This window comes from Dasypus novemcinctus, chromosome 5, assembly GCF_030445035.2.
Source record: "Dasypus novemcinctus isolate mDasNov1 chromosome 5, mDasNov1.1.hap2, whole genome shotgun sequence".
Classification (NCBI taxonomy): domain Eukaryota; kingdom Metazoa; phylum Chordata; class Mammalia; order Cingulata; family Dasypodidae; genus Dasypus; species Dasypus novemcinctus.
The window spans coordinates 128,709,956-128,732,034 of record NC_080677.1 but is presented as its reverse complement, the minus strand read 5'-3'; the positions used below and the strand labels follow the sequence as shown (position 1 = coordinate 128,732,034).

The 22,079-nt window shown below is 38.9% G+C and overlaps 1 protein-coding gene across 1 annotated transcript in view; it reads right to left on the bottom strand.

Moving 5' to 3' along the window:
• Positions 1-22,079, bottom strand: part of CNTNAP2 (contactin associated protein 2) — a 2,351,919-nt gene that overhangs the window by 299,683 nt on the left and 2,030,157 nt on the right. The window contains exon 16 of the mRNA XM_058297514.2: positions 12,124-12,294. Within this exon, the coding sequence (XP_058153497.1) occupies positions 12,124-12,294 (171 nt within the window). The remainder of the gene's footprint in view (positions 1-12,123; positions 12,295-22,079) is intronic.

Here is a 22,079-nt window from a genome sequence, read left to right as displayed (position 1 = left end):
TATGAAAATATTGAGCCTGTAGAGACCCTCCTAGCTTCTAGAGTGGCAGATATAAGATACCTCTTATTATAACTTTAAATTTATATATATATGCATATATTTATGCCTTTCTCACTAATTCATGTGTTGTTGTTTTTTTTTTTGCACAGCAATAGCACATTCTTTCTCCCATCTGTATTTCAGATTCAGAATGCATGAATTCAAGCTTCTAACATTTCTTTTCACTTAGAATACCTAATTTTTTTCTGGTTGGTCATAGGCAGGCTGATTCTAGTTGTTGGTCATTTAGATACTTTAACATGCCATATTTTTTGAAGGCAAAGAGTTTCTGACCTACCACAGACAATAAATAATGCAGAAAACATTTGAATCAGAAAGGGTGAGGTAGAAGAAAAGTGGCACAGTTTATCAGAAAAAATATCCTTATGAAATTTTAGCATTTGTCTACAGTGATAACACATATCTCATAGTCTGTTCAGACAAACACTATGTGAAGACTTTCTCTAATAAAGATGTTCATTATTTTCCAGGCAATGTATCAAATTAATTGTCTTGTACAGGTTGGTATTTTAAGGAAAATGGTATGTTAATGAGAGACTTCTGCCTTATTTATATTATATGTTTTAAATTGGAATGAAGTAAAAAAAAACTCTTACGTGGGAATAATTGCAACAGTGGAGAGAGACTAGAAGGCAAAGACAGGGAGACTAGTAAGAAAGTGGGGCTGGTGTCCAGGGAATATTAAGTGGCTGGAGGTGACTAAGACACCAGAACATGATGCTTACTGGTGGGTGAGGGGCAAAATTTGGATGTAATGGAAAGATTGAAAAATTAAGAGAAAGCCTTGGCTCACTTTTCAAACGTAGATGTTTGAATATAGTCTAACAAGGTATTGAGAAACCATTATGGCTTTTTAATGAATGGTGTAACATGATCTGATCTTTAAAAATCTGGCATTGTTGGAAGGGAAGATATCAGAAAAAAGGGACTGGAAGGAGGGAGACAAATTATGAGGCTGTTCTAATAAAAAAATCTGGGACATTTCAACTACGGAAAGCATCTCATGGGAGGTATGATAAGGGAAGAAATTTGATCCAGAAGACATCATTGTATTTGGATCTATGTTCCGTCTGTTGGAAGTATGCTTTCTCTGGGATTGTGCTGGTGTGACAACATACACCACAATATAGCATTCTATGAAGATGAACAGTCTATTTCATATGCGGGTTAGTGCAGCATTAAATCGGACACTGAACTTTCTAACTTGGATAATGAGAAAGATGGTGATTACATTGTCTAAAATGGGGAGCAAAGGAGAGAAGTAAGGTTTGAGTCAGGACGAATTTCAGTTTTGACACGTTGATTTTGGGGTACCTCTCGGCCATTCTGATGGATCTTAATTAGAATTAAAATTAGAGATGAGTATTTTTAAGAAATCACCTGAGTACATTTAGTTTAACAATGTATGCTGACCCAAATAATTTGATATGGATGGCCTTTGTTCTGGTCCATCCCTCCTCCTATTTCCTTTAGGGAGATTGAGAATCATGGCAGGAAAGTTACGACGCTGCCTAATAATGAGTTCACTTAGGATGGAAGATGGTGAACCACACTTGATGCTGATGATCTCAGACAGTTTTATAAAATTGTTAAAGCTGAAAGAGAACTTACAGGGTATCTGGTTCAAACTTCTGATTTTACAAGTGAACATGATGAAGCTTGGAAAGGTTTAGAGGCTTGGCTTGGGTCGGTTAGCCTAGAATCCTGGTCACTATTTCTGTTTTTAAAAATCAAGGGTTTTATTAACTTTGCCATTCGATCACTCAAGATTTTCTTATGGTAGGTATTATTTTTTCCCTTTTTCCATCTTTAAACTGAGGTATAATTTACATATAGTAAACTGTGTAAATCTTAAATGTACAGCTGGATAAATTTTTACATATGTAATCACTCCTTGTATTAAGTTATATAACATTTCCACCACTCTGTAAGTTTCCTCTGCACACCCTCCCAGTCAACAGTCACTATCCCAAGTAGAAACCGCTATTCTGACTTCTACCCTTGTAGATTACTTTGAATCTACCCCTGAAGATTGACCATAATAAAAATGGAAACAGGGTATATTGTAATGCATGTATAATATAATGTCTGTGAAGGAATCCTGCCTCTTGATGTTTACTTTGTTTTTATTGTCTTAAAATGTTTTTAGTTTGACTACAGAAAGAGCTGGGGACTAATAGGGAACATCTAAGGACACCAGACCTGGAGAGAGGTCTTGAGGAGCCTATATCCTCGGTGCCACCTGTTTCCAGAGTAGAAGTTAAATTCCAGTGAAGGAGTAAACCACCCATTCTGGTGTGGCTGATATAGAATCCCACCCCTGTGTGATGAGAGGCCAGGACGTGAGCCAGAGGCAAAGAAACTGCTACCAAGAGTGTGTGACTTCAAAAAGAAGTAGGCTTACTTGCTCAGGAAGTGCAAGCAGAATGAGCTCACTATCTCCACGAGTGGGAAGAAAGGAAATGCTGATTGACAAGGATTAAATAATGCCCATAAGGACCACCATGTGGAAGGGCTGATCAGGAGAGCTGGGAGTCTTCTCAAGTTGCTTTTGGAACGTGGGAAAAGAAAGACAGGAAGAGCAGCTCTGCAGGGAATGGTAACTGTGTCTGGCTAGTTTAGGAGGAATTCCACTTCTGGAAATCTCCAGACCAGGAGATAGGCTTGAAGACATGCGTGCACCATTCATCTCTAAGACAAGTGAGGCAATTTTTTGTATACAGAGGACATCCTATTCTAAAGCCCATCCTTATAACCCCAAGTTACCCATGCCATATATTCAAAAAGCTGTCCTTTCAGGGATATTGGCAAATAAAATCTGGATATATTTAATCTGACTTTGTTACTGCCAATTATTTAGGCACCTTTTAAAACCTAATAGAATGCAAACAACTAGCAAATTAAGTAACTTTAGCATAGTAAAAATTTCATCTTTAATTTACATATCCAAAAAATTTTTTGTTCATAATTCAGATTGAAAAGTTTAAAACAGGAAACTAGAGGAATTAAAAAAAAATCACAATGGTGTTGCTAAAATTTTCAGGTCTTTAAATGTTTTGGGGGGAGGGATGCATTTTTTTTTCTTAGTATAGTAATGGCCAAGTCAGAATCATTTCTCAGATCCCAAATCTCAAATATAAATTGAAGCCATAGTTAGATTTGCAATGTAGTGGAAGCACTAAAATTCTTCATATATCTATCTAGTTGATTAATTAAATTGCCTTGGATAATTAAAAGGCAAGATCCAGGTGCTAACACTTAATTTATATTAAAAAAATCCAAAATATTTTAAAAAATCACTAAATAATACCCCTATGGCACAACTGCTCAGTTAAGTAGAATTAGACATTCCTCATGTCCACACAAGTGAAGCTCTTTTAATATAAAAAAGTTTTTACAATTCTGAAATAGTGGAAGATAAATGGACATTAGTTTACTCCTTCTGATTCATCAGTTTCTATATATTGCAGAATATTTTCCTCTGTGACTTTCTTGAGCATGTGTACTGTAGAATGCTGCATGTTGGAAAATGAAAGTATTTCCTTAATACTCTTTCCTAAGATTAGTAGTACATTAGACTGCTGCCTCTTCATTTTTTGTGGAGATATGCCTGCTTCTGGTAAGTGCAAATAATTTCTCCAAGTCATCCAACTAGCTAAAAAAGCAAAAACCCAGCTTGAACCAAAGTCAAAACAGTTTCTGGGTACTTTTCCTGATGTTTCCTACCCAGTGAGCAAACCTGTCAAAAAATTTCCCGTGCCCTCTGAAATCTCTTTTAAATTGTTAAATAAACAGAAAAACTCTATCATCACTAGTTATCACCAAACACTCTCTTTCTCAGACTACAATCCACCTCAAAGGGAATCTGATGTACAGCCAACTGCACTGAAGCTCCCTGCTCCAGTGGTCCATATCTTGGGCCAGGAAGGTACCTGTGTCTACCCTTCACTTCTTAGAGCTGCCATTCATGGCACCAGAGCTTTCCTTCAGCAAAGCATCGTCCAGTGACACACCCTCTCCCCGTTACTGTTGTCCTCATTTGCAACCTAGGACTGTTACATGCGGCTCTAAGTTTCCCTCTCCACTCTATCCCTTTCTGCCCCCCTCAGCCACCTCAACAAAGATGTGGATGGCCCAGCCAACAGCATAGCTTCTCAGTTTCCGACTTTATCCACAGCAGCCTTTAAATACCAATTGCATGGCTGCTCTATGCTCTTGCAAACTGCCTTCCTGTGAAATCCCGAATTCTGAAATTTCACCACCTTTATATATATTCTTTGTCTTCATTTTGATCACCAGACCCTCAGTTGTGGTGATCTACTTTTCCAAAGACCTAGATTTTCCATGGTTCTCCATTTAGACTAGCACCTCATTCATTCAACAGATGTGTTTCAGTACTTACTATGTGCTGCTGATGAGGATAATAGTCATGATTACTATCTTGGTCAGAAAAGGGACCTAGAGATATCCAGCTGTTCCCTTAGCTACAATGGTGAAGAGTGTTCTGTATTCCTCTCTATAATGGTATGTGATGGAGCCATATCTTTTTAATTTGTCCAAGTCATTTATATATTTTCCTTTGCCAGCGTGAGCCTGATATGTTCTTTCCCATTATCCGCATTTTGTTTGAGGCTCAATTAGAATGATATCCTCACTAAGGAACATTTTCTTATTCTCCAGTCACAAGCAATTGCTGCCTCATCAGGGTAACCAAAGCATATTGCTTGTACCTTCAATACTGATTTCATCATATCCAAAACAATGTTTTTATATGTTTGTCTATCTCATTAGAGTCTATGCTCCTCTGGAATAGGGCGATGGCACATTCATTTTGTGTTCCTCTTTGGCACACATGTAGTTGGTACTCTAGTATTTGCTGAAAGATCTAGAACACTGCATATTGAGAACCAGATCTGAGATCTGACTAAACAACTCTACAGCCTGTTTCATACTTCATACTCTTACAATACCAAATGCTTGTGGTTCCCTGAACACTCCATTCTGTTTCCCGTTCCTGTTCTTTTTTTGCATTCTCCTCTCCTCCTAGAATTCTTTCCCCCTCTATTCCTTCATATAGCTAATGTCTTTGCCCATTCTTTATGACATAGCTCAGGTATTGCCTCTTCTTTCTCCTCACTCCCAGCGTGGGTTATATACCTCTCTTCTGCATGTTTATAGTACCTTATGCTTAGCATTATAATTAATGTATTATAGTTTAATGATAAAAAATGCCATGCCTGGAGTCGACTATGTAACCAGTGTGCCTCATTTTCCTTATCTTTAAATTATAGGGTTTTTTTGAAAACTAAATAAGTTAACACCTGCGAAAGTTTTAGAAAAGTTCCTGGTGCTTAGAAGATGCTCAATAAAAGTTACTTATCCATACTGTTATTAAAATGTTTATCTGCTTCACTGGGTGGGGGCACTCTTGTCTTAAACTTAGAATCTCTAGCATGTACTGCATTGCCCTTAAAAAACAGGAGCTGAGGAAATGGTGGCCTGATGACTGGGATAATGGTCATGGTTACTATCTTGGTCAGAAAAGGAATCAGTAAAGTCAAGCTGTTTCCTTAGGGGTTACTCTGAAAAAATAAACTAACATAGCCATGATTGCTAGTGTTGGAGACAGGTCTAGAACCCACGTTTTCTGATATCAGTCCAGTAGGGTTTTTTTTTAGCAATATCCTACTGCCATCTCAGATATACTAGAACCAAGTACACAAATTAATGATCAGGCAAAAATAATGAAAAACAAAAATCCTTCTTTCTGATCGGAAAGGGACTTGCTAATCAGTGGCTAATGCTCACCTCCTTACTTTGACTTATTTTCCCCAGCCTGGGCAGGATATTTTGATTCTGGGTCTCACTCATTCCTTCCTCCTTGAGGACCTCACTCCTTTAGTCCTTCCCTTTTTCTCCTGTATCTCTAATCTCTCCTTTTTCTACTGTTGTTTTAAATTAATATGCATGCTCATGTGTCTACCATTTTAAAATAGCAACAAGAATAATAAACATCACCTCCTTTCTTTGATCCCATATCCATGCCCCACGAAGCTTGGTGACTGCCTTACTTTTTGATAAGAAGTTCTACACATTAAACCTGAAGGACACTTTATGCCTTTATTTTAGTGATATCTTAGCAGTATGTCACAGTTTTTTTTTCCTTTATTTTTTTCTTCGTTTCTTCATTTGATCTCTGGAATACCACCATTTTCCTATTTCTTTGCCAGTCTTCTTCTACAAGCTCTTTTCCTCCTGCTACCTCTTAAAGGTGAGTTTCATTCTTGGTCATCTTCTTTTCTCTCTCTACCTATTTGTCCTGGTGATCTCATCCATGCTGAAGGCACCATTTACTTCCTGATGACTCACTATGTGATGATGACTCCCAAATATATTTCTGGCTAGACCTCTTTGTTGGGCTCCAAACTTGTATATATTATACAACAACCTCTAGATATGTCTACTTGGATGGATACTATTCTATCTCAAGTGCAAAATATTCAAAATTAAGTCTATATTTTGCCTTTAAATGCCATACTCCTCATTGAAAGATGCCCAGTCCATACCATCATCAACATTAGAAACAAATGCATTCTAGGATCTTCCCTTACCTTGAACCCTCAAAACCATTTTGTTAAAATCTATGTTTTTATATTTTATATTTTTATATTATTTCAAACTTTTAAAGAAGTTCTAGTATTTTATTCATTATTTTTAAAACCATTATTATATCATTTTCCTATTGTTTTCAGTTATGTTGACTTCAATTTTGAAGAAGTTTTGGATCACAGAAGGGTTACAACTGTGGCAGGGGTGGATCATTAGTGTGGGGTGTCATTAGTGTGGGGGATGCATGGGAGGAGGTTCACCTGGGGCATACCTATAAGGCATATGAATGTGTTCAAGTGTTCATGGGGCATTGTCACAGTGGGTGGAGACTCACAGAATAACCAAAGGAATATTGAATTCCCATCCTGGAGACCTCTGTGACATTCTCTAATGGGACAGCAAGAATCCCCTGAGTATAGGGGCAGTGACTTCTGAAGGAGGATGGACCATTGACCGGTCCTTGATTGTGATGACTGTACTTATGAATCTTTACTTTTGAAATTGAAACTTAGCCTAGTATTATAGTTTGCCTAAGAGTTACCTCCTGAGGGCCTCCTTGTTGCTCAAATGTGGCCTCTCTTTAAGCCATTACTTAGCATATACATGTATACCATCCCCCCAGCATGGGACATGACTTCCAGGGATGAATCTCCTTGGCACTGAGGTATTACTACCAAGAACCAACTAGCAAAGCAACTGGAAAAAGACGTTGACCAAAAGGAGGAAAGGGTAAAGACAAATGAGTTTCTCTGGCTAAGAGACTTCAAAGTGAGTTGGGAGGTCACTTCAGAGGTTACGCTTATGCACATCTCAGCAGGATCTCATTTACTGCCAATGTAAATATTACCACAAATATTGGGGCTCCTGAGGGCTCTGGAGACATCCAGACACTATAAACAGGGCAGACAGCTCAGGAGTTTGGTGCCTTGCCAGTGGGCCCTACTTTGGAATTTACACTCCCCAGTGTAATAGAATTGGACTCAGTTGTGTTTTCCCTACACATAGCTCTGCTGCCCCTCTATTTGAACCTATAGTTAGTATTAAAGTTGATAGTTGTACGTCCAAAAGACTTAAATCTTTGGGTTGTCCATGTGACAGTTGGGCCCTAAGTCTCAAAAGACTTGCAACACCTACTCTCTAGTTCATTAACTCACCAAGGACAACCCACAAGGAGGTGATGACTGACAGCAACCATCTCAAGGAACAGAGAGAGTCCGCAACTGCAAGCAAAAAAGTCCCATCCATCTGCCCCATGTGATCTAAGCCCTCTCTCGATTAGAGGTAGAGTTGGAATCACCATCACAGAATCCTCAGGATTGGGGAATGAATGATGGACTAGAGCAGACTTACAGTTGTTCTACTGTAGATTTGTTGTGATCCTAACAATGGAAGAACTTTTATCATGGATGCAGAGGCAGTGGCCACGGAGGTTCTGAAGGGAGGGAGATGGAAAAATAGGTGTAATTTGGGGGCATTTTCGGGATTTGGGAATTAACCTGAATAACAGTGTAATGACAGACACAGGCTATTGTATATCTTGTAATAACTTGCAAAACTGCTGGAGAGAGTGTAAACTACAAGGTAAACTATAATCATTGCTTAATGGCAGTGTTCCAAGATATGTTCATCAATTGTGGCAAATGTACCACACTATTGAAGGATGCTGTTGATGTGGGAAAATGTGAGAGGGAATGGGGTATATGGGAGTCCCCTATATTTTTTGTGTAATATTTATGTAATGTTTCTTTAAAAAATATATATAAAAATAATAAAAAATAAAATATATGATCCATATCTTAAATATATCTCATATTTATAATTCTTGATTACTTTCTTCCCCTCTTTCTATTCACTCTGCCGCTATCTTAATAGAGACCCCTACAATCTTTTCTCCGGTGGATGTAGATCTGATTATATTACTTCTCTGCTTACCCTAACTTTCAGGGTCAAGTCAAGCCAACCTCTTCATCCAGCACAGAGTTCATTGAATGCTCTGACCCTGCCTGCCTTTCTCTCTTTGTACCAGTGTCCCAGCAGTTACGCAGGTTGTGCTCTCTTGAATCCTTTGCTTCAGTCCCCCACATCTTTACTCATGTGGTTTCTTCATCTTCCTTTCCTAATGCTTGTTCTTTTCCTACCTTCTTCAGTTTACTGCCTCTTTTCTCATCTGTCCAAATTCAATGAAAGCATTGCATTCTCTGGGAAGCATGCCTGGTCACTCTGACCAGGATTAAATATCCCTCCTTGTACTCTTAGCCACCTCTCATTGCTGTTATTCTGAGAGGCAGTGTGGCTTTAATGTTAAAAGCAATGACTCTGGAACAGATAAAAAATATTTAGGGTCAAACCTTAGCTCTGCCACTTTCTAGCTGCATGACCTTGAGCAGGCAACCTAAGCACTCTGTGCCTCAGTTTCCTCATTTGTAAAATGGAAATGTTTAATGGTAATACCCACTTCAAAGGGTAGTTATAAGAGTAAGTACAAAATAATTTATGTAAAGTGCCTGGTACAATGCCTGAGACATAGTGAGTCTGAATAAAGCTGAGTTCTTTTTATTTTTATCATTACTACTGACTTACGCCTGCTTTCCTGAACAACAAACATATTTTTCAGGGAAAAAACCCAAGCTTGATTTGACTACGTACCCTTGCATTAACACAGTACCTGGGATATAGTAGGTATTCAATAAATACTTATTGAATTATTAAATAAAGATAGCAAATAAGTGGAATACAGAGTTAAACATTTACCTTTAAATTATGCTAATGAGAAGTTTGCCCTAATTTTATAATGTGTGTTGTCCTACTGGCATATTAAAATGTTGATGGTATCTCATTAACTTACTGTACACTGAGTCAATGTTTTCACTCAAGTATCTTCCACTCCTGACAGAAGGGCACAATGTAGTTAATTAATAGAAATGTTATTGTAGAAACCAATATGTAGGCATGAACTGTGACAAAATTCCTTTGAGACATACCCAGAGAAACAAAATCTGAATACTTAGAGAGAGAGATCAGGAAGCATAATAAGCTAAAGAGGAAAAAAGGAAAAGGCAGTTTTAAAAAATTTGACTTCAGAAACCACTTTTCCCAAGTCCCCTTGGGCTGCCAGCTGCTGTTGTGAAAACAATTAGGTTTTCCAAAGGGAGAAACAGGTCTGAGAGGATTTTCCATCTTTACGCACTGCTGCATGCATTCTGATGAGGACAAGTCTAACCAGAGAACCGTAGTAAAGGGACGGCAGCAAGCCTCAACCGTGGCCCGCTTTCGTCTGTGTTCTCTATGAAAGCACTGCTTCTTGCTCTCTTTGAAGAAGTTTTTTTTTTTACCACCAAATTCAGAAATCTACTTTTTCACCCTATAAGGTTTCTTTGAACTCCAGCGGAGATGCTATATAACAATGGGAGTTTGATATTTCTGCCATTTGATGGACCTTAAAAAAATATTTCCATGCTTTGTGATTATTAGCAGCTCCAGAGGACTTTGAGGACAAACCAGCCCCAAACTTCACACAATTCTTTGCCAAAAGTAAAAATCTATGACAAAAAAGTAAGCTATTTGATTTTACTCTTTGCCACTGAGTTTTCATATTATAGAAAGACTAGGAAATTTTTAAAACTTTTCTGAAGATTTTTCACAATCAGAAATAAGTGAAATTCTATTATGCAAGTGACAAGTATATACCTGCTCTCTATATACTTGCTTAGTCTTCTTTCCAACCCAGGCATGGATTTACAAAACATGAAGACATAAAACAAAGACAGGGTGAATCCAAATGATATTGTTTAGAAACTCAGAGAGTTACTCAAATATTTTCTATTTTTTGCCATATTTCTAAAATATGATCTCACTAATGTGGAAGTGGAAAATCAATTAGATTCAGTTAACTTTAATAGTGGAGAGTGAAAATCCTTTTAATTCCATTCTGTAACTCAGTAAAGAAGGGATTTTTTCTTTTTCTTTTTCAAAATTCTAGGGCTAGAATCTCCCTTATCTCCCTTTTGATCAGAGATGACTTAGATCATATCTATAATCAGCATCCTGTGGATGATGAAAATTACAGTAATTACTAGGCACTGAAATAAATGCTTTGTGAATATGATCCTATTCTATCCTCACAATACCACCTATGTATTATCACCCCTATTTTAGAGATTAGGACATTGGTGTTCAAAATTTTACCCAAGGGCTAAGATTTGAACCAGAGACTGCTAACTCCATACTTTGTGCATTTGCCACTTATATCACAGGCTACCATTTTGAAAAATGAACCCACAAAATTTTGGCAGAAAGACATTTATGCAAGATTCTTTTTCAAAGACATAATTATAGCTACAAGTAAAGGAAAATATTCCATGAGATACTAATGGGAAATGAATTTAGAATTACTCTCAGATCAAACATATCCACTCAGAGGGGAGAGACTGGGGGTGGAAGGAGACTTTCTGATGGGCACATGTGAAGGTGAGATTTTGTGCAGGGACATGGGAACACTGACTGGTCCTGTCTGAGGCCTTGAATGACTATGTCTGAAGAGCCAGGAGAGCCTGGAGTTTATACCTTTGGAAGTCTGTAGAGTATAAATTCCTAAAGCTGGACTCAGGCCCTGAGGATAAAAAGGATGTTAATTTTTATTATAACCATTTTGCTTTCTGTTTCCTCAGGTAATTTTATATACCCCTTTGTCTACTGTTGACCCCATCTCTTCAGAAAACAACACAAGAAAGAAATATTAAATACAAATTCTTTTCCCTTCATAATTAGGGCAATATATTTTATTTCATCTTCCATAAATAACATCATTTGGACATCCATGAATACAGCTATTTCCTGTGGGTATCTGGAGGACAGATACCTAGCTCATACTCAAGTCTAGGTTACTGATGCAAAGAAAATGATTGCTATTTGACTCGAATAGAATTACATATTCAGAGTGATCAAGACAGCATTAACTTTCCTTATAAGCCTTGAGTAATTTTTATACAGGCTTCTCCTGCCTCCAGGCCCCTGACTTCCCTTTTACCCTGGCCCTTTACGCTATCTAGGTTTCTAACAAGTACCTAACCAGGCAGTCCTTTCCTCCTTCGCCCTTTCCCCTGGCCCTTACAAAATCCAAGTGGCCTAAACCCAGTGAAAGAAAACATTCTGAACCAAATGGCCCTAATTGCAAACTTAGTAAATCACTCACCCATTTCAGAGTTCAACCTGAAATCCTCCAATGCCTTCCCACTAGTCCACTCCCAGCCCTTTACAAGACCCTATTGGCCCTTTATTTCGGCAGAATTCAGACTCAGTTTTTGGCCTCTATCCCTTATTACAATAGCCTTGAATAAAGTTATCCTTGCTTGTTTAGCATTTTTGGGTGCATTTTTTTTTTCTTTGACAAGGGCTAGGATCAGCTTGAAGTGACAAAAGCAATTATTCATGAGTTGACAAAGAATTTATACTCACATTTCAGCTCAAGTTTGATGAAATCTGTGTTCCCCAGATTTTCAAGAAACACTCCACGAGGGATTAATGTTTTGAAGTAGAAAGAGATGTCAGCGCTAGTTTCTCCTTGGAAAGTAGAGAAGTGAAGGTAAGATGATGGGTTTTGGAAAGAGGCAGCATTCCAATAATTCCCTGTGGGCAGAAAAAAATCCAGGTTAATTTATACATTGATCATGGTGATAATGTAAACAAAATAAAAACCCATTTCTGAGGTTCTAATAAATCGTCATCGACAATAAGACCTTGTTTCCTCTGATCCTGCTGAACAACTTTGCACCAAATCCTCCAAAACACATCTTTGACTTTCCAAAAGGTATATGTTTGTATGTGTTCTAGAAAACAGTTTATTGAGGATTGGTGTTTTTTTTTTACCAAGAGCAGCCCTGGAAGAAACATAGTGAGTAAATGCTAAACTTGGGGAACTTGATCAAAGCCCTGGTTCTATTGTATGTGGGTAGATGGCTGGGGAGCTCTTTTGTACCAGAGCATATGTAATGTAGTGAGGCCCTGGCCTGTTGTAAGAAGCCTCTGGGCAAGGCCAGGAGAGCAGAAAATAGGAGTTTTGGGTATTCTGCTTTTGCTTCTCATCCACCTTTGCTTTGGAATAAATAGTCACTGCCCCCAGATCAGCAGCTGCTCAGACACCTGGTACAGGTATTTTAGGAATACAGTCAGGAAAACACAGAGGCCCTGTGGGAGAGAGAAGCTGAGAAAGTGGCAGAACTGACCAGGTGAGGGCTGTTCCTCACCTCTCCTGTTCCAAATCTCCAGGAAGTGAATTACTGTAAAGGGAGTCTTCCCTCTAAACTTCCTCCAAGGGGGGTCTTGGAGATGCCCTGAATTGAGGGTTTTATGAGGAAGAGGAGTGATTAGCTGAGTCCACCTAAGGCTTCTCATTCAGCATCTATGCTTGAGTTTCTGGGGAAAGCACACGGGACTGCCCTAGTCCCTACCCCCCACCTCTGGTCCCCTACACACTCTCTTTGCCCCAAGAAAGTAGCCAGTATACTGTGGAGAAAAGAAGTTCCAGGTCAAAATAAAACACCAAACTGGATTACTCAGATTCCATCAGAACACAAAGACCAATAATTCAAAATAAGACTTAAAATTGGCTTTCTACTTAATCTTAAAGTGAGAAATTCTTTTTTAATGTGCACATTTCTGAGTACATTTAATATCAGAGCTATGGATTAAGATACATAGATGAGCTTTAAAACAGCCACTGAGGCTTAATTTAATATTAAATCCAAAATATATGCGTTTATTGATTTTTGTTAGATCTCTGCCCTCTTAAAAACGCACTGAATTGACTAAGTTCACGTCATGTGCATATGCAGTATTAAGTTCAACCACTATTTTTAAATAAAATTCTTTTGCTTTGAGACAACCAGAAAGATGGTGGTGGAGTAAGGAGCACCTAGAGTCAGCTCCTGCTACAGGGCACTTAGTAAACACTCAGAGCTCTCTGGAGCCAGATGAATCACAGCTAGCCTAAAGGAGGCCAGAAGGGTATCCTGCAACATCCTTGAAGGAATGGAAGGAGGAGGCTGCGCATCTGCAGAGAAGACTCGTAAGTAAGTAGAGTGCTCCATGCCATGGAGGTTGGTGCCCATCCTCCACTGAGGCACAAGTTGCCTCGGGAGCTGTTCCACGGCTTGAATTGAAAGCTCCACTTCCCAAAAATGGTAAGTGAAGAGATGGTTGGGCACCAACTTCAGCTACTGATGAGTAAATTCAGAGGGCTAAAGTATAATCCTGAGAAAAGCTAAAGTTTGAGCCTGTCCAAGTCAGAAAGAGGCCAAGAGCCACCATCTTAACTCTGTACCTATGACAAAGGGAAGTGGGGCGGACTGAAAATCACAGTGCTGGTGGGGACAAGCTTCTTTCCATCCAGATCAGACTGCAGCTCTAGCCTAGGTCCCAGTGCCACCTCCTGCAGGGAGGAAGCTGGGGGGACCCATGCCAGTCTCTCCAGGAAATTACTGGCCAAGCCATGGAGGCCAGTGATCATCCTACTTGGTGTCATGAACTGCCCCAGGAGCTATTCTATGTAGGAAGCAGTTGGCTGCCGATTTTGGCTACCCATTGGTACATTTGGCTGGCTAAGATATAACCCTAGGAACAGCTGGGGTATGAATCTGCCCAAGTCAGAAAGAGGCCAGTGGCTGCCATTTTGACTCCTCCCCCAGCCTGAGGGGAAGCCAGGATCAAAAATCACAGTGATGGTAGAAACCAGTTTCTTTCACCCAGACTGGTCTGTAGCCCTAGACTAGGCTTCAATCCCATCTCTGGCAGGGAGGATGCTGGTGGGCCCTGTACCAGCCTATCCTGATAACTACAGGTATCTTTGACTGGCACAGACTGAAAATCAGAAGTCTACTAGGGTAACTGTGGTCATTTTGAACCTGCACTGCATAGATTGCTGCCCATACCTGTGGTCCTATCCCTGCCCCAGGCAGGGGAGAAAGGGGAATGAAGTTTCATCAGTCTCTCTGGGCAACTATAGTCTTGGCCTGCATGACTTGGATTATTCCACACAGCTGTGACTCTCTCCCTACCCCTGGCAACGGAGAAAGTTGGGAGAAGCTTCATTGTTCCCTGGTGCAATGAGGCCAGCTTGAGCCTCCATAGCTTATACTACCAATTATAACTGTGGCTCCTAGTACACAATCAGCAAGGGAGAAAGGGCAAGAAGCCCTAAACTAAAGAGAAAAACTGCACCCAGAATAAATACTCTAGTAAGCCAGATGCCAAGACACCAACAAAAATTACAATCCACATCAAGAAACAGGAAGCTACGGCCCAGTTAAAGGAACAAGAGAAGCCTCCAGATGATATAAAGGAGTTGAGACAACTAATCATAGATGTTCAAACAAATCTCCTTAATAAATTCAATGAGATGTCTAAAGAGATTAAGGATATTAAGGAGATACTGGATGAATACAAAGAATTTGAAAACATACATAGAAAAATAGCAGATCTTATGGGAATAAAAGGTGCAATAAATGAAATTAAAAAAAAACATTGGAATCATATAATAGCAGATTTGAGGAGGCAGAAGAAAGGATTAGTGAGCTTAAAGAAATGGCCTCTGAAAGTGAACATACAAAAGAATGGAATGAATGAAGAAAAGAATGGAAAAAATTGAACAAGTTCTCAAGGAACTAAATGATAGCAAAAGACATGCAAACATACATGTCATGGGTGTCTCAGAAGGAGAAGAGAAGGGAAAAGGGGCAGAAGGAATATTTGAAGAACTAATGGTAGAAAATTTCTCAACCCTATTGAAGGACATAGGTATCCATGTTCAAGAAGCACAATGTACTCCCATCTGAAAAAATCCTAATAGATCAACTCTGAGACACATACTCATCAGAATGTCAAATACCAAAGACAGAAAATTCAGAGAACAGCAAGAGAAAAGCAATGCATAACATATAAGGGATACCCAATAAGATTAAGTGCTGATTTCCCACCAGACACCATGGAGTCAAGAAGAAAGTGTTGTGATATATGTAAGATACTACAAGAGAAAAACTTCCAGCCAAGACTCTTATATCCAGGAGACTGTCTTTCAAAAATGAGGGTGAGATTAGAATATTCACAGATAAACAGAAACAATTTCTAAGCAAGAGACCAGATTTTCAGGAAATACTGAAAATGTGCTAGAGCTTGAAAAGAAAAGACAGGAGAGAGAGGCCTGGAAGACAGTCTAGAAATGAAGATTGTATCAGTAAAATTAACAAAATGTCGTAAGAGTGGTGAAAATAAAATACAACAGATAAAACTCAAATAGTCAGGAATAAAGTTAACCAATGATGTAAAGCACTTGTACTCAGAAAACTGCAACTCAATGTTAAAAGAAATAAAAAATGGCCTAAATAACTGGAAGAATTTTCCATGCTCATGGATTCGAAGACTAAATATCATTAAGATGTCAATTCTACTCAACTGCTATACAGATTCAATGCAATCCCGATAAAAATTCCACTGGCATTAAAAAAAAAATTGAAAACATGATCATTGAATTTATTTGGAAGGGTAAGGTGTCCTGAATAGCCAGAAACATCATAAAAAAGAAAAGCAAACCCTCATCTCATATTACCTAGCTATAGTGGTAAAAATAGCATGGTACTGGCATAAAAGCAGAGACATAGATCAGTGGAACCAAACCGATGGTTCAGAAACAGACCCTCACATGTATGGTCAAGTGATTTTTGACTAGCCTGTCAAACCCTCACAGTTTAGGCAGGACAGTGCATTCAATAAATGGTGATGAAAGAATTGGATATCTATAGCTGAAAGAAGGGAAGAGGACCCCCATCTCACACCTTATCCAAAAATTAACTCAAAATGGATCAATAACCTAAAAATAAAAGCAAGAACCATAAAACTTCTAAAAGAAATTGTAGGAAAATATCTTCAAGACCTGGTGGTAGGTGGTGGATTCTTAATGGAGATAAGAGGAGGCCTGAGATGGACTACTGATGTTTAATGTATGTAGAAGTTTTAATTAGCTTTACTGTAAAAGTGTGGAAATGTATAAAGTGGATGGTAACACATAGTGAGTAACAGCTAGTTTATAAATGGGGATGTGGCTGAAAATGGTAGTCTAGGTATGTAAATGCCAATTGACAGAATGCTAGAGAATGATCTAGGAACTGAATAGCACAGTAAACCAAGATGTGGATGAGAATTGTGGTTGATGGTACAGATGCAACAGTGTCCTTTGTGAGCTAGAGCAAATGTCCATCACTATTTCAGGCTGTTGGGAATGTGAAGAAGCATGGGAAAAATATAGCTGGCATGATGTATGGACTGTGGTTAGTAATAATATAATATTCTTAAATCTATGCAAAAGATGTACTGTGTTGATAGTGAGTCAGTGTGGAAAATGTGAGCCAAATGTACACTATGGACATGGTAACAATCAGATGATATTATCTTATCTATAGCAAATGTTCCACCACAGTGTGGTGTGTTGATGGAGGGGTGTTGTTTGGGAATTCTGTATGTGTTCATGATTGTTTTATAAGTTTACAACTTCTGTCATGAAAAATATATTTAAAAAATAATATTAGGGTGGGTTGGGGGAAAACATACCGAATTTAAGATAAGGACTATGATTAGTAGTAAGATTTTGACAATATTCTTTCATAATTTGTAACAAACGTCTCATGACAATGCAAGGTGTTAGTGGAGGGTTGATGTATGGCACCGCTGTTTGATGTTATGCATGTTTGCTTTGTAAGTTCACAACTTTTAGTATATACTTAATTGCTTATGTAGGTTCATATATAGATGATATAAAGATAATAAGAGGGTGGGCTGGGGGAAAATACTTTGGTTAGTAGTAATATGTTGACAATGTTCTTTTATCATTAGTTGAAAAGGTTTAACAACAATGCAAGTTGTTGGTGGTAGGGTAAGTTATGACAGTCCTGTGTGATGTTATTTATGTTTGTTTTGTAAGTTCACAACTATTATTATATACTTATTATTTATGTATGTTTATGTATGAGTGGTATACTTTAATAAATTAATTTAAAAAATTGTTTTGCTTTGGTGCTACTATGCTTAAACCCTAATTTAGAATTAAACATATACTATTGCTACCTTATGAGATATTAAAATGCCCTCTGTTAAATAAAATAAAATAGCTACTTGAATTGGGCATTGTTGGGAGTGCTTTTCCAAAACAAAAGAAGAACTATTGACCTCAGGAACTTTCCAAAATACTAGCATGACCCTACAGAATTGCAGTTAAACGGTGCCTGGTGATAAGCGTTTCAGTCCAGTAGAGACAGCTTATCATAATGGGCAAGCATACCATATTCCATGCATATCTATGCCCTGTTTTACAAGACTCTCCTAGATAGTGAAAACCTTAATTCCTGCATATCAGAAATCGACACCTTTGCAAAGGGGCTTTCTGCCCAAAAGAGCCTAAATAAGGTTAAGTGATTTTGGTATCCAATCAGAATATTTCCTATGTCCTCATTGCCCTATATAAGCTCCGCCCTCCTATCCCCCTACCCCCAGCTCTTCTCCCCAAGTGATATGGGCATTCCCTGACTCATGATTGAAAAACTGCTCAAACTCCCATAAATGGTCTAATGGTCTAATGTTTTATCTTAACACCTCTTATTTAATTAGTGCTATTTGTTTTTGTCCTCAGAAACATCTGGGATATCGCCACATCTAGATAAATTTAGGGCATTAGGTATAACCAGTAAGTAAGTCAGTGAGAAATGTTTTTAAATGTTTTCATTAAGGTAAAATACATAACATCTGAGATTGGTGTGTGTGTGTGTGGGGGGAGGGGTAGTCTGTTCTTAAGGATCCCGAAAGTCCTAGGGCAGTTATATATATAAAATAGGAAAGTCATAGCTTTCAGTAGGAGAAAAATATATAAGCTTCCTCTTGGAAAGAAGAATATTGTATATTGGGTAAAATAAAATAAGTTAAAAGGACCTAAACCATGATTTACGTCAGTGTCACAGGAGGGCTGAGCTCTCCTCCCGACACAAAACCTCATACGCCTTCGTGTGCAGTGAGAGGACTTCAAGCCACCCTTACTAGCTTGCCAGAAATGCAGGACTCTCTTGTGGCAAACCTAAATCAAACTAGAAGTTGCAACCCTCACATCCATCAGAGCCTAAAGCTAGGAGGGAATGAAGATGAGTCCCTGAGGACAGAAAGAGTTAGCTCATCCTAATTTGATGATAGCCCTTTAACAATCCCCTGCAAGAAGAAAAGTCCCCAGCCATCCTTCACCCTCCAGCAAAGCAATTCTCTCTCTTTAGGCTGTATCCCCAGGACATGAATGTAATTAACATTTTAAAGTTTCGATCCAGTCACATGCGTTCTTATTTTCCGAGGTAGTGATGTATTAACAGAAAAGCAGTTGTATAAGATGATTCTAAACAAGGAAAACTGAAAGTAAAATTATGTCAGTACTTATTTGATGCCTCACACTGGTTATTCAGACAGAAATATCCCTAGGGAGGAGGAGGACTGTTCAATCAGTCATTCTAGTTTGATGAAATGTCCCTACAGGCCCCAATTCCATTCGTTCTACTTCTAGGCTCACTAAGCACCTTCTATCTAATCTGGTCTCCTGAATGGTCTTATTCACAGGGACATTGTGGCTTGTGTTACCCATCATCCTTCCAGAAATGTCTGGATTATCACATGATAATTTTGGAGTTGTCTGAAATGTCTGGATGAATTTTTAAAATCCTCAACACTGAGGAGTATACTCTGGATTACAGTGATGGTGGTGAAACTTGAAGTGTACAGGAGGTACCAAAGATGATTCATTGGGGGCACAGGCAGAGGATTTTAGAAGTGTTATTTACATTTATTTTTAAAATATCTTTTTACATGTCTATTTTATATTTTAAATGTACATAAAATATGAATACAGAGGTACATGGATATACTTTATAAGTATGCACGCTTATTGGGATGTGACCTTAAAGATGTTTAATACTCTCAATAAGAAAGTGTGGATGTCACCCCTCCAGACCCTGGTGACTCTGTCACCCAATCTCAGAAGACCTTTCATTATAACAAAATAACTGAGTGCCTTTTCCAGTGTTCATTTCACTTTGTGATGCAATGAGCTTACTGCATTATTACTGATTGTTTAGATGACTCCCTAATTGACCATAAGCTCCTTGAAATCCAGGATAAAACCTTTACATCTCTGCAATCTTTGGTGCCAGACATGGTAAGTATTTAATAAATACATATTAAACCAATGGATAAATGAATTGTTGCAACTCTCTGTTATATCCAATTTTATTACATATCCACAGTCCTCATTGACAAAATCTGCTTTATGCAACCTGAGGGTTGAAGATAATAAATAGACTAATAAAAATGAATGCTGCTTTAGCACCTATGGATAACTGGACACTGCTTTCACTATTACACCATAATTTTCTTTATTCATGATGTTGTGTGGTAGGGGACAGTCTTACTTCACCCTGCTGCCTTTCACGTCCTGTGCTGAGGACCAGGCGTGTTGGCCAGGTGGCATAAAACACAGTCCCCTAGTAGATGTGGGGACTGCTGGTACATTCCTTCCCCTATTGTCCTGGGCTTATGTAAATACTCACTGTAGATAGACTGATTCTGGTGGGCATGCTTTGTGGCATCCAGCTCACATCCCAGTAGCAAGTCTGTCCCAGGCGGGGAGGGAGCAGGTTTCCTACACTAGGACACATACACCAATAAAGGGATGCTGCGTATTAAATATCTTCCTGCTTTGGCCATAGATTGAGACCTGTTGGCTATGGGGAATCATTACCCACTCGTGAAGCTGACTTTGCTCCATCTCCTCTTGAGATTAAAACATCTTTCCACCAGAGCCTGTGTGAGTTGTGCTTTTGCTGGTGACCCTGACACCTGTATTGGAGTAGGTTGACATCTCTTTAGGTGTTTCTCCTTCTGACCAACATTTTGTTTCTATTATTCATATAGACCTCATTGAATGATGCTAAGTATTTGTACGACGATGATCTCATAACCTTAACCCTATTGAAATTGCTATAATTCATACTTTCTATCAAAGTCAGTGCTATGGAGTATAAAGTGACATTGGATGAAAATACCAAGTCAGAAATAAGAGATACACTGTGTGGCAAGTATTGGTGTTGGAGCAGGTGGTGTGGACTGGGCCAGCATGGACAGGTGGAGTGGGATAGGTTGAAAACTGAGATGGGCTGGTCAATAGTAACAATAATGAGGCAGATAGAACGGGGTTAGGGACACAGCTGAAGGCTGGGAAACAGTAACCAAAAGCTGGGCAAAACGATTGGGGTTCGGTTGAAGGTTCTATAAGCTTGAAAACCAGCCAACCACATGTGAAGCAGGCTTTTAAAATTCATCCTGGGCAAAGCCTGAGCTCATCTCCTGTGGCAAGAGCAACCAAGGAGGTACATCAAGCTAATACAGGAGAAAAGGAGTGGGGCAGCAAAATCGGCACTGCAGACATTTATCATTTCAAACCTCAGTTAATTATTACTAGAAAATGCAGTATAATATATTCATCTAGATTCATTAATAGCCATTTATTTACTCTGACCAGTGATTATTTGGTATTTTTCTAACTAACATTTTAAAAGACTTTTCTAATAGGCAGCAGTTTACTTTCAAGCCTGTTTTAGTTTTTAACAAAGTATTACATACGCATAGTTTAAAAACTCAGATGGTGCTAGAAGGGATATAGCAAAAAGCAAAAAGCAGTGTCCCATCCTTCCCCACTACTAAACCCAATTCCTTAGAGACAATTCTTCCTAACACTTTTAACTCTTTAATTATATGACTTTATTTCTAAAAATATATTTGTGTAGCTATTTATTAATTTACACATTTTAGGGAAGTGGACTTGGCCCAGTGGATAGGGCATCCATCAACCACATGGGAGGTCCAAGGTTCAAACCCCGGGCCTCCTTGACCCATGTGGAGCTGGCCCATGGGCAGTGCTGATGCGCGCAAGGAGTGCCCTGCCATGCAGGGGTGTCCCCCACGTAGGGGAGCCCCACATGCAAGGAGTGCGCCCCATAAGGAGAGCCGCCCAGCGCGAAAGAAAGTGCAGCCTGCCCAAGAATGGCGCTGCACACATGGAGAGTTGACACAACAAGATGATGCAACCAAAAGAAACACAGATTCCCGGTGCTGCTGATCAGGATAGAAGCAGTCACAGAAGAACATACAGTGAATGGACACAGAGAGCAGACAACTGGGGCGGGTGGCGGGGGGGAAAGGGAGAGAAATAAAATAAATCTTTAAAAAAAATAAAATTTACACATTTTAGATATTCTTTATTGACTTTTCAAATGGAAGAAGAGGATTTAGCACTTTTACAAGCCTGCCTCCTTATTCCTTTTCTCTATATTCTTCCAAAA